Source organism: Pelodiscus sinensis, chromosome 22, assembly GCF_049634645.1.
Source record: "Pelodiscus sinensis isolate JC-2024 chromosome 22, ASM4963464v1, whole genome shotgun sequence".
NCBI classification, from domain to species: Eukaryota; Metazoa; Chordata; order Testudines; family Trionychidae; genus Pelodiscus; species Pelodiscus sinensis.
Window position 1 is genome coordinate 25,033,555 of NC_134732.1, and position 12,402 is coordinate 25,045,956.

At 44.5% G+C, this 12,402-nt stretch overlaps 1 protein-coding gene across 3 annotated transcripts in view; it reads left to right on the plus strand.

The window, feature by feature from the left end:
* Positions 1-5,955: 5,955 nt before the first annotated feature.
* GAPVD1 (GTPase activating protein and VPS9 domains 1) overlaps positions 5,956-12,402 on the plus strand; it is a 56,187-nt gene continuing 49,740 nt past the window's right edge. For 2 of the 3 annotated variants that reach the window (XM_075905686.1, XM_075905687.1), the window contains exon 1: positions 5,956-6,112. In XM_075905686.1, the coding sequence (XP_075761801.1) occupies positions 5,967-6,112 (146 nt within the window). In that variant the 5' untranslated portion in view covers positions 5,956-5,966. Of the gene's footprint in view, positions 6,113-6,506; positions 6,919-12,402 lie in introns of those variants that run through there. The other variant, XM_006114312.4, reaches the window with a different exon arrangement.

The following is a 12,402-nucleotide window of genomic DNA, read 5'->3' on the forward strand; positions in this document are numbered from 1 at the left end:
TATACGTTTAACTTCTCTAAATTACCAATACGGTATATGAAATGGTTTGTCCTCCTATCTAATCTATCTATGTAGCTAAACTTTAAAAAAATAACCTTCAGGCAAAATCTATGTCTGGGATGTTTCAGATGAAAGAGGAAAGTTTTTGGGAAGTTACAAGTGACAAAACAAAAGGCTAGAATAAAAGCTTATGCAACCTGAAACCTAATTTATAAGAAGTTTCAGGTATTGCACATGCTTCTCAAGTTCTACCAATTTTGGCAGTTTTACAATTACATTTTTTGATATTTTGTCTTTTCTCTGTAGCTATGTAAAGACCCAAGCAAACAATGCCTGAGCAAGTTTCATTCTAGAATAATCAAACTGTTGACTTGTGAGGAGACAAACCTTTCAAAGGAGCTCGACTTAGACTTGTAAATAAAAACCTATTTTTTCCATTTATCTTTCTCTTCATAAATTCTTTACATAGACACTGAACATTCTCTTTCTGTATCACTCACTCAACCAAAAATTCCAAAATACATACTAAAGAAGCTTTCCCCACAAGTTGAAAAAGAGAAGGATTATTACATTTTTTTAAAAGTCCCTGGGAAGCACTCACAGTGCAGAAAGCCGTATAAGTATATATGCAAATAGATAAGATTTAGACAAATAGAATGTACAGTGTTTAAAACATAATATATCAAGCCTGGTTATTGTATAAGCTGTTCTCTGTTTAAGTGAACAACTTTCTTCACCATTAAGTGAACTACCCTGATTCAAACAGTACCAGGAGATCATCAGGAGAGACAAAAGAGGCCAGAACTACAGAATGCTATGCTGTCCCTACAGGTGTGTGTCTGATATTTTTATTCCTCCACTCAACTTTTTCACATACTTTCTTTTAACTTTTATATTAGACAGTCTTTCACTTTGAAGGTTATGGTAATTTATATATATACTCTTGATTTTTTTCTTTCTTTGCCATTATGTCTATTTTGTGTCAACACATTGTTATTTAATTTCCTTCTTTTAAAGGATCTTAAGTTACTTATTCAAATTTCTGCGCTTAATTTTCCAAGAGGACTCTCTCCTGGTATATAATACCTATGCTTCCTGGGAGTTGGATGTAATCTGGGTACTTTATTTCTCCTTGGCAAAACTTGTGTATACAAGGGGAATGTTTTTCTCTTTTAGTTCAGAACTTATATTTATTGATGTTTGGGTCTTCTAAAGTTAAACAATGTCATAGAATTAGCAAATGTTCTGGGTTCCTTTTTGGAATAAAAAATGGCTGCTGGCTGACTTGTACCTAGCGTTAACAGTGTGTAAAATGCTGTATGTTTTTGCCTGACTGCCATTATTGAGCATATTTCAATTTGCCACATTTATCACAATTGATTCTAAAATTTTACTAAAATAATGTTTTAAAAAGATTGATCAGGAACAAACCTGAAGGAGGTAGGATCTGATGACTTCAAAAAAGAATGGTAGATAGAGCTTTCGACTTGGTAGATAAAACGTTAAAAATGTGCTAATCATTAAAGGTTATTTGGAAGGGAAATCTCTACATAACTCTGGTGCTGATTAAGTAAAGGTTACTGCTCGTTTTCAATTAGTACAGACCCCAGTGCCCAATCATGATGCTAGGTGATACCATACTAATATTTGTAAAAAGTGTTGAGGTCCTTGAATGGAAGGTTTTCAGTGTTAGTTAGCATTATTAATTAACTAGCAGACTTACCCAGCATTGCTCTGGTCCCTCAGGGCAGGGGGCTGGTGGAGTGAGGTGTGCAGGAGTCAGGGTTGGGAGGTGGAAGGGCTCAGTGGAGAGTGTGGGGGGGGAGTCAGGGGATGGGGTGGGCAGCGCACAGGGTGGGGGTGGCCGCTGACTTCTCCCCAGAGTGACAAGAGGCTATGCACCCTGCCTGCTGGCTTCTTCCTGGGGGTGGCCCAGGTGGGGGGGGGGGCTGCACTGGCTGGCCAGCAGCTGTTCCTTGGTGGCTGTACTGTGGCTTCTCCCTGGGGCTGGGATGCTTGCTGCCTCCCTGTGGTCATTCTTGTATATAACAGGGATGTTAAAATGTGTTTACTTGTGTAAATGTGTAACCGCTGAAATTTTCAGCAGTTGCACGTTTACATGTGGGGTGGGTGGAGAGGCAGGGTGGAGAGGTGGGTGGAGAGGCAGGGTGGAGAGGTGGGTGGTCGCAGGGAGCCAGTTTTTAAGCTGCCCCCTGGGAGCATTAGCTTCTGCCTGCCCCCCACCTGCACTGCTGCCTCTATGGGAGGCAGCAGTGTGAGTAGGTAGACAACTCTACAGGAGCCAGCACGCACAGGGAATCAGCTTAAAAGCCAGCTCCCCACATGGACAGGCTCCCCAGCGTTTCCTGAGGGCGGCAGGGCTGCACTAGCCAGTCCCATCGGTGTTCCCGGGAGGGGAGGTGTGCCGTGGGGTGGCTAGCCAGAAGGGCACTCCAACCACGTGGTGCTGCAGCTGATGGTAGCGGGGAGGGGTTTAAGGCAGGGGAGTTACATGCATGTGGAAACTGTCCCCAGCCAGCCACTTTCTGCCTGGTGTGGCTGCCCCCAGTGGTCAAGCTGCAGTATTGCAGTTCCCAGCACTTGCTGCCCCCCAATGGCCACTCTCAGTATAGCATGCCTCCTAACTGCCCCTCTCTTTCTATGTTAAGGAAAACATTCCCATTTCAGGCACAACCAACCCCTGACCTTGCTTTAAGTTAGGATACGAGGAAACTGCCTTCCAATTTTGGTGGTCCTCGCTCTTGCCTTTCAGAAGTTCAGCTATCAGATTTTTCAATTTCCAGATAACTGGATCTATTTATAGGCTGCAATAAATAACAGAAGGGTAGCATGGCTATTTTTGCATATAAATATCAGGAGCTTAGTGTTTTACTTCTTGTATCTAAACATAGTTTGTTACTTGACTTAGTATATCCTGAACAACAACTTGTATTTAAGGTTGGTAACATTTCCTGCTGCTACAAATGTCATTCATTACTTAAAATGGCAAGGCTAAGGTGAAGAAGTTTGATTCAGTGTAATTACAGGGTAAGAACTAGCCAAAATAAAGCCTACTGAAACTGTTCACACTTCAGTGCCAGGCGGGATTTTGGCATGACATCTGATTCTTTGACACTCTTCCTTGCGCCAGAAAGCCATTTTCATGAATGTGCAATTGATCTGTGGCTTCTTGACTATTGAAAGAGATCAAAGACTTTTCTGTAAGGGTGTGTCTGGACTACAAGGTTTTTTTAAAAAAAAGTGGCCTTTTTTTGAAAAAACTTCCCCTATGTCTAGACTGCTCCCGCGTTCTTTTAAAAGTAAACCGAAAGAACATGGCAGTTTTTTCAACTGCGGAAAACCTCGTTTTATGAGGAATAATGCCTTTTTTTGAAAGTGCTCTTTCGAAAAAAGGCGCTATGTAATGCAAACTTTGCTTTTTCAAAAGAGAGCATCCAGACTGTCTTTCGAAAAAAGAGGCTTGCTTTTTCAAAAGTACTGGTTGTAGTCTAGACACTTTTTTTTAAAAGAGGCTTGCAGTCTAGACATAGCCTAAGATATCTGTTGGTTTCCTTTCAGTTTTTCTGGTCAGTCCTGGGACACTGGTGTGTAGTGTTATCAGTCAGATCCAAATATGCTTATATGTAGCCCAGATGTAGACAGGCGTTCTTACTTACAAAAAGAAAACACTTCAGAATAGAATTTTTAAAATTCCAGATGTTGTGTACATGTGTGCTACATCACGTTACTCAGTGGCTGATGGCCTTAATTTCAGAGGTGCTGAACACCCAGATCTCTCATTGGCTGCAGTGGAAACTAAGCTACTCAGCACTTCTGAAACTCAGCAGTCAGCCCACAACCTCTTATATCTCCCAGCTCCTTTTAGCTCAGGGACAGAAGTTAGTTGCACCTTGTAAATTGAAGTTACACTGGATAATATCCAATCTGTTTTAGTCTTCAAGAACTGTCACTTTGAAATGACTCTGGACTCTCTTTAAACCATGACTTCATTTAATAAAAAAATAACATTTCCCACAGTACTTCTTTCATCACAGAATCATGACTGAGAGTAATACTGGCTAAAATCTTATTGATATGAGTGAATATATGTTTTGAACCTAGATTAAGATATAATTAGCTCCTCAAAAGAGGAAATACATAATTTCAAGGATCTACAGCAACTTTCCACTTTCAAAAGCAGAAATCTCTTTCTCTTTACAAATCTGTGGTAGAGAACATGATGCTCCATTTCTGCCAAACATAGGAACTGTACGAATTTCAGCTCTGGCATTCAAAGCTTACTTGAGGACAATTTCCTTCTGAGAGTATTATTAGTAGAGTAGGAAGTTGTCCTTGTTGGTTGTCTTACAGTTTCTTTTGTTTTTATTCGATACATTTCTGATGTCGTTTGAGATACCCAGTCTTTATATTTAATTTCTTTTATGAGGAGTCCAATAAAAAGTTGAAATTGAAATCTTGAACTGATTGTAACACTGTCAGATATACAGATACATGTCTCAGGCAGGCATGTTTATGAGGCATTTGTCAGAAGGGTGCAAATGTGACTAAAACAACTCCCTTGTTTTCTTAGTGTCTACAAAAAAAATCAGTTGTGGGTAAGCACTGACTATTGTTTTTTATTCTGACCAATACAATTTTTTGGATGACCTTCCCACGCCAGTGTGTATTACTGACCTGTTTTACACTTAAGATTGCAAGTTCTTTGTGTTGGAGCTGTCCTTTTGCTACATGGGGGCACACCAAATAGCCCAAATGTTTTCTGATCTCTAATAGGGATGTAAAATCCTTTTTAATTGGTTAGCCAGTTAAACATTATGTTTAAATGGTTAACAAGTGCCTGGGCTCTGGATGTTCACGGCAGGACCAAGCACCATCTAGACCAGGGCTACTCAACTTTGGAAGCCCTGGAGGCCACAATAATACTCACAGCACATGCCAAGAGCCACAACTTAAGTGTGGTTGCATGTACATGCAAATATATATGTAAATATATGCAAATAGCTTCTTTCACACTGACAGGCATGAATACAAAGATGAAGGCAAGACTATACAACATACAGGCCCCATTTAAGTTGGTTTTGCTGATATTAATAACATGCAATATTTACCCGATTTCCACCCCTATGTCAGCACTTTTAATGAGCAATGACAGTCCAAGAATTTAAATGCTAAAACGCATATCAACAGAAGGCCATTATATTTATTACTTTTTGCTTTTGCTCCCACCCATGAGCTGCGTGTTGAGTCTTGCGTAAACAAACTGCACCGCAGGCCTTGTGTTGAGTAGCCCTGGCCTAGATCATCCCGGACAGGTGTCTGTCTAACCTACTTTTAAATATCTCCAGAGCTGGAGATTCCACAACCTCCCCAGGCAATTTACAGTAATTCCTCATTTAATGCTATAGATATGTTTCAGAAAATGATCGTGTTAAGTGAAAACGTGTTATGTGGGGTCAATTTTCCCAAGGAAAATAATGGAAAAGGTGGGGGTTGCGTTTCAAGCGGTGGTGTCTGTTGGGACTGGGACATAAGGTTGGGGGAGAAAGAGGACTGGGTTACAGCAGGGAGGGGAGGTGGTTGGCCCTGGGGAAGGGGAGGGGAGGAGGATTGGGTTGGGTGTATGCCCCTGTGACAGATCTGTGTCCGGTGAAGGGGGTTGCCGGGGACGGGGTGGCGGGCCGGCTGGGGAGATCGTGTTATTCCGGGGACGGTCGTGCAATTCAAAAAACGTTCCCTAAAAAAACCCCCGTGAAAATGTGTTAAGCGGGCACGTGTTAAATGGGGAGTCGCTGTTTCACCACCCGGACCGGCAGGACCATTTCCCAGTCCCCAGCCCCCTTGCTGCAGCCTAAGCCCATCCTTCCTGTCCCGAGATCCCAGCCAGGGGGCGCAGTCCCCCGTGACACCCTCTCACGCCCCCTGCCAGGCCGTGGCGCGGGGCTGCCATGTCTACCGCCCAGCCGAACTACAACTCCCAGAATGCCCGGCGCCGCGGGGCGCATGCGCAGGGGCGAGCCTGCCCGCTCTCGCGGAGGGAGAAAGACGCCAGCAGCCGGAGCCGCGGGGTCTCGGCGGAGCGGCGGCGGCGGAGGTTGGGCCTGACCCCCCCCCCCCCCCCTTTCCCCGCGGCGGGCGGGCTCCCTCCCGCGGCGGCCACTGGGCCTGGCGGGCGCGCGCGTGGCGGGGCCCTCGCGCCCCCTGCCGGGCCCCGCGCCTGCTCCGGCGCGCGCCGCGGGGCCCGGCCCAGGCCAAGGTCAGGGGGCGGCGGGCGCGGGGCCGCGGCCTGTCAGGCCCGGGGGGGGCCCAGCCGGGGCTCGGGCGGCTCCCTGCCCCGCCGCGCCAGGTCGGCGCCTCGGCCCCCCGGGCGGAAATGCGGCCCCCGCCCCGCTCCGGAGCCCTCGCCTCGGCCGCGGGACGTTCTGCAGCGGGGGTTGACCTGCTGTCCGAGGGGGTTGACCTGCTGTCCGAGGGGGTTGACCTGCTGTCCGAGGCGCAGGGGTGTAGCGCGGGGAAGCCTGGGCCGCCCCAGCGTCACCTGGCCTGGGGCTGTCTAGCGAACTGCAAGTATCGGGGGGGGGGTCGCCGTGTTAGTCTGGAGTCCTGGCACCTTACAGGCTAACCCAAGTGTAGGAGCGTAAGCTTTCGTGGGCAAGGACCCACTTCCACAGATGCAAAGTGCAGGCAGCGAAGTCTTGAGGAGTCTGCTCTGGTGGCACCCAAAGAGACGTGGCGCAGGAGCGGGGCCCTGTCTGACCGAAGCTGGCGGGACAGTGCCTGTGTGTGTGAGAATTAATTTGGGTTGGGATTTATTTTATAAAAGTTTTGGGTCTGTGCAGTTAGACCCAAAAGCTTTACATGGAAGAGCATCCTGACTTACATTCCGTCAGCAAGCAAGAGGTAGGGATCTGGTCAAACGGCGTGTGTTTTCTCTCTCATGATATTGAATTCTTACGGGAGCAGCTTTTATGACACTGATGAAAAAGGAACTATTAAAATTGCTGATCTGTATAACTGAATGTATGAGCCTTTATTAACTTTTACCCCTTGAAGTGTGAAACTGTAGCCTGGAGACAATCTGAAGATGAGGCGGAATGAGTTAATTATGGGATAAATATGAAAATTGTAAGCGTGAACCTCCATATACTAGGTGAGAAGCAGAGCAGGGATCTTCAGAAGAGAGACCTGTGCACTGTAAACTGCTGTTACTTTATAGAGGTCTTTAAAATAGTCTGTCTAGACATCTTTTTATGCATTTGCTCTTGTTCTTATTTTCTTTGAAGAAGCTATGACGACGTCCTGAGACTTTTTCTGTTACCTAATTGAAGTTAGTTTTCACTTCATCTTTGGTTATAGAAGCAATCCTTTCTGGAGACCTTATAGTAGGAATAAATAGGTGAATTTTCAAGACAGCCTTCTTCATTCTTGAAGAATAGGATAAACAATTTTTTTTCCTGAATTGCATGTTCTTCATATTTTTCTGTGAGGCGTGGCTCTCTAGAAATAATAGTGACTTCTTCTGGCTGTAAGAATATGCTAGATATCAAGCTTGTGTGTCATATATGCATTATTGCCAAAAAATTTCTTGGGGAATAGACTGCCTCATGTATTATCATGGAGTCTGAGAATTTTTTTACCCTCCCCTTTATCTGCATCTTCTCTGTCAGACAAGTGCTTATCTGTCTAGTCATCCTGCTTACATCAGTGTCTTTTAAAGAGACTTGTGATTCACACCTGTACCTCTTTATATAGCCATGGGCTTTCTTGCTAACTTTAATTGGAAGTCTGCAATCAAAACTTGCCCCTTACTGAATGCATCCTTAAAGAAACTCTGCCCACTTAAGAACTCCCCACTTTTTGCCCTGAATCCTGGTAGGACTGCAGGATGGGAGTCATTTGTACATCATCCTGTTCCTTACTAACTTCATCTGGAAGAGTTCATGAATCTACCTTTTAATTCTTACCATTGTACAGTAGAAACTGGATCTGACACATTTTAATTTTCTTTCTTCATAGTCCTTAAAAATCTCATCCCAGTTGGATATTTTAAAATCACCCTTTACTTGCAATTCTCCAAATGCAATACAAAATTCCTGAAGTGGGGGTTAATCTCCATGTTGCTGGGAAAATAGATCACTTGTATTGTGTCTGTGAGGGTATAGTCACACTAACTCGGTGATTCTGTATGAGCAGTCCATGTGAGCAGATCCCAGGGCCCACAAAGGGCTACATCAGTTTCAGTGGGGCTACTCATACAATACAGCACAGGATAGGGCCTAAATTGGCATGACATGGAAACAATCTTCCTCAGACAAAAAATGATTTTAACGTTTTTTTATTCACAGCTGGTTTGTAAATACACCACTTTTAAAGTGTTTGTATAAATATGGTTTCTATTTCTAGCTGACGCTCAGTCCTGCTAATGTGATATAAGCCCTTCTTTGCCTAATAACTTTAAGAACTTCCCAACCTCTTACATTCCTTGGGGATAGAATGACTCAGTAAAATGCTCTAAAATATAACCATGTGTATATATTAGCAAGGAAGATATTGCTGACATTTTATTAATGGGGCATTTTTAGAGTTGTCTTTGTTATTAATCACAACACAAACAATTGTAGTGGGATTTTTTGCTCCTATTACGTGAAAAATTTATATTGAAGTAGTATGTGGTATTCACAGAGTTATGAAGTTTGACTTGGTTTCTGTACATGTAATTTTGAAATGTTTGCCTAAAAGTTCACCTGCATTCCCCTTGTCAAATTTTTCTTGTGAACTTCTGTTTTTTTTCTCTCTAAATATTAAGTAACATGAAAATAGCATCTTTACAAATGAGGATTTTGGAGGGTGAGGATTGTATTCACTTTTTGGGGGAGGAGGGGGAGTCAGTAAAAATGAGCCTGTGAGGTTAAGTTAGCTGTTACGAATTCTGAAAGTTAGTGCCCTCTTGTGTACATAGACAATCAAAATTTATCTTTTTTTAAATCTTATCAAACCTAAATCCTTCATGCTGTTCACATTTCACAGATACAATATTTAACTTAATAAATGGTATTTGATTGTGGAGAATCAGTCACCCTCTCCAATTACATGTTGGTGTGTGATGACATAATTTCCACAGACTTTCAAAACCGGGGTTTTGAAACTGGATGATGGCAAATAAATTGGACCTTTGTTACAATATACTTGGGGAACAAGCTCTGAGTAATGAGCTTTACATCTCCAAGTAAGAGAGAGAGACAGCAATTGCAATTTGAGCTTTATTGGTAATTTCATATCAATATTTATTTACATTTATAAACTATAACAAGATACCAGTCTTAATAAAATAGATGTTTGACATAATTTAGAAGCCAAGGAATACTATGAGCTTCCAACCGTCACACCACCGTCAAACCCTGTCAACTTCCTTTTGCTCAAAAGGTTGTATCAAATAGGTGTAGTTTGCACTTAGGTCTGGAGGTCAACAGACCTGTGATGCTTTGGGCCAGCGAGAGAGGGACGTGTGGGTGTGGGTGCGGGTGCGTGCGTGTGTGTGTGTGTGTGTGTAATATACACTGCTAGCTTCCTCTCTCTCAAATACAAGGGATTCCAACTTGTATACCTCTGCTGTTGCAAGTGTGGTAGGATGGCATAAGAGAGAGGCAGTGCCTTAAGTAAAAATGTCCACCTTATTGGGTTAATGATTATTTTCTAGTAATGCCTCTGCTTTTTATATTTTGGCAACATAATGTGTTGTCTGAAAAATAAGGCTATTTCTACACTATTCACTAGTGTCAGCAGTATGTAGTGTAAGTGTAGAAACATGCTGACATGAAAAGCAAGTTAAGTCCACACTGGAGTGTGTAGCTACCTGTGTCAACAGTTGCTCCATCTGGAGGCAACTGTTAAAATAGTGTAGATGAGGAGATGCTGTTGGGGCTGCAGAGAACCAAATAGGGTGCCATATCCACAGGCTTCAGGCACACCTTTACTTGCCTTAGCAGTGTCTCACTGTCTGCAGTAGTATTTATTGTATTCTTCATGGGTGGTCAGCAGTACAGGCAGTCCCCGAGTTACGCGGATCCGACTTACGTTGGATCCACAGTTACGAACGGGGCCCTCCTTCTCCCTGGTCTCCAGCAGACCAGGGAGAGGAAGCAAAGAGGCGGAACACGCGGGCAGCGGACAGCCCAGACACGTCTGGGCTGCCCGCGTGCTCCGCGGCTTTGCTCTGCTTTGCTCCCCATCCCCCGGTCTGCAGACCAGGGGGACAGGGAGCAAAGCGGCGGAGCACGCAGGCAGTGGACAGCCCAGACACATCTGGGCTGTCCGCTGCCTGCGTGTTCCGCCGCGTGTTCCGCCGCTTTGCTCCCCGTCCCCCTGGTCTGCAGACCGGGGGATGGGGAGCAAAGCAGAGCAAAGCCAAGGAGCCCGAGGGCAGCAGGACAGCCACAGCGCGTCTGGGCTGTCCCGCTGCCCCCGGGCTCCGCGGCTTTGCTCCGGACGCCTGTGGTACAGCAGCTGGGGCGCTGCCGGTTGGTCCCGTAGCGCCGCTCTGGGCGCTACTGGACCAACCCGGCAGCACCCCAGCTACTCTGCCCCAGGCATCCTGATTCAGCCACTGCTGGTCAGTTTCAGCAGCGGCTGAATCAGGACGCCTGGGGCAGAGCAGCTTGGGTGCTGCTGGGTTGGTCCAGTAGCGCCGAGGAGCGGCGGCGCTACTGAACCAACCCAGCAGCACCCCAACTGCTCTGCCCCAGGCGTCCCCAAGTCAGCCGCTGCTGAAACTGACCAGTGGCTGACTACAGGAAGCCCCAGCCCCGGGCTTCCTGGAATCAGCCGCTGATCAGTTTCAGCAGCAGCTGACTTGGGGATGCCTGGGGTTCTTAAGTTGAATCTGTATGTAAGTCAGAACTGGCGTCCAGATTCAGCCGCTGTTGATACTGATCAGTTTCAGCAGCGGCTGAATCTGGACGCCAGTTCCGACTTACATACAGATTCAACTTAAGAACAAACCTACAGTCCCTATCTTGTACGTAACCTGGGGACTGCCTGTATATATATGTTGCCATAAATAGCATGCAGTGTAGCTACATCTTTAGAATTGCATAAGTCCATCTGTCAAATGATCACTGTACCCTGTAAAAGGATCCTGAAAATTAGGGGATTTCCTACCAGGGATGTAAAATCCCGTTTAATTGGTTAACTCCGCATTTCTCAACTGTTGGTCCTGACCCCCTGAGGGGTTGTGAGCAACTTACAGGGGGGTCGCAGTATCACAAAGTTTGAGAACCTCTGGGTTAACTGGTTGAATGTAATGATGATCCAGTTAACTGATTAAAGAGATGGTGGGCAGGGGGGCTGCTCCAATTCCACCAGTTAACTGGAATTGTTAAGAATCACACATTAAGGGTGATGCTTTCCAATTAACCTTTCACATCCTGACTTTCTACCCCCCCACAAAAAAATCCATCCTCCTATTTTAAATTATGTATTATTATTAGCCTGGATTTCAAGATGAGTTGAGTCTTCCAGGGAAGACAAGTACTTTGGAAAAGCATAGCATTTGTTCTGTAGGAAAAACCCTGGAAATAGGTGTACCCTATATAGACATTTAAACTTGTGTTAAAGAAAATAGGCTGTCCGGATTTTAAAACATTGTTTAGACAGATATGTTGTCGATCTCTCTCCCCCCCCCCCCCTCCTCCTTCCCTTCCCCCCCAACCGATGTGGATACACTTCATTTCGAGCCTCACTATCTCCCCACTCCAGTTATGCTAACTTGTGCCCAGGAATACTAACTGTGAGACAGACGTTAATAAATTCAGTGTTGCAGTACAGCCACTGAGCACAAGCACATTTATAATGTAAAGTTGAGTTAGTCTTTTATTAAAGTTGAGGTTTGAAAGTTTTTTTTATTTAAGGAACTGGTTTTTAAAGTTGAGAACTCAGTTCATACAATTTTTATTTGGTTACTTATTTGCAAGTGACAATTTCAGCTTTTAACTTTTGAACTAGATTTTTGAGGCGTGCTATTTATTTAAATACAATTCCTTTGCTTTTTAGCTGATATTGTACATGTTACTGAGAGGAAACATTTTTGTTCTCACGTGGGACAAATTAGCAGGGAAACCACTCAAGGGGGCTTAGGAGATGTTTTTCGTTTTGGTGCAGTGGTTTTGGTTTTGTCTTGCCTTGCCTACATTTGATCTGTCCAAATTTGCTGTGAAAGCTGAATCCTGTGTGGGCTCCATGCTAAAAAAAAATAAACTGAAGCAAGAAGTCTTCCAAGGGAGCAGAAAATGAAAAATATAACTTTGGTAAATAATCTTTATCTATTTGGTTTAACACCCCTTGGAAATATTTTATAGAGCTGCTTGTTTCTTTATATTGCAATATAAA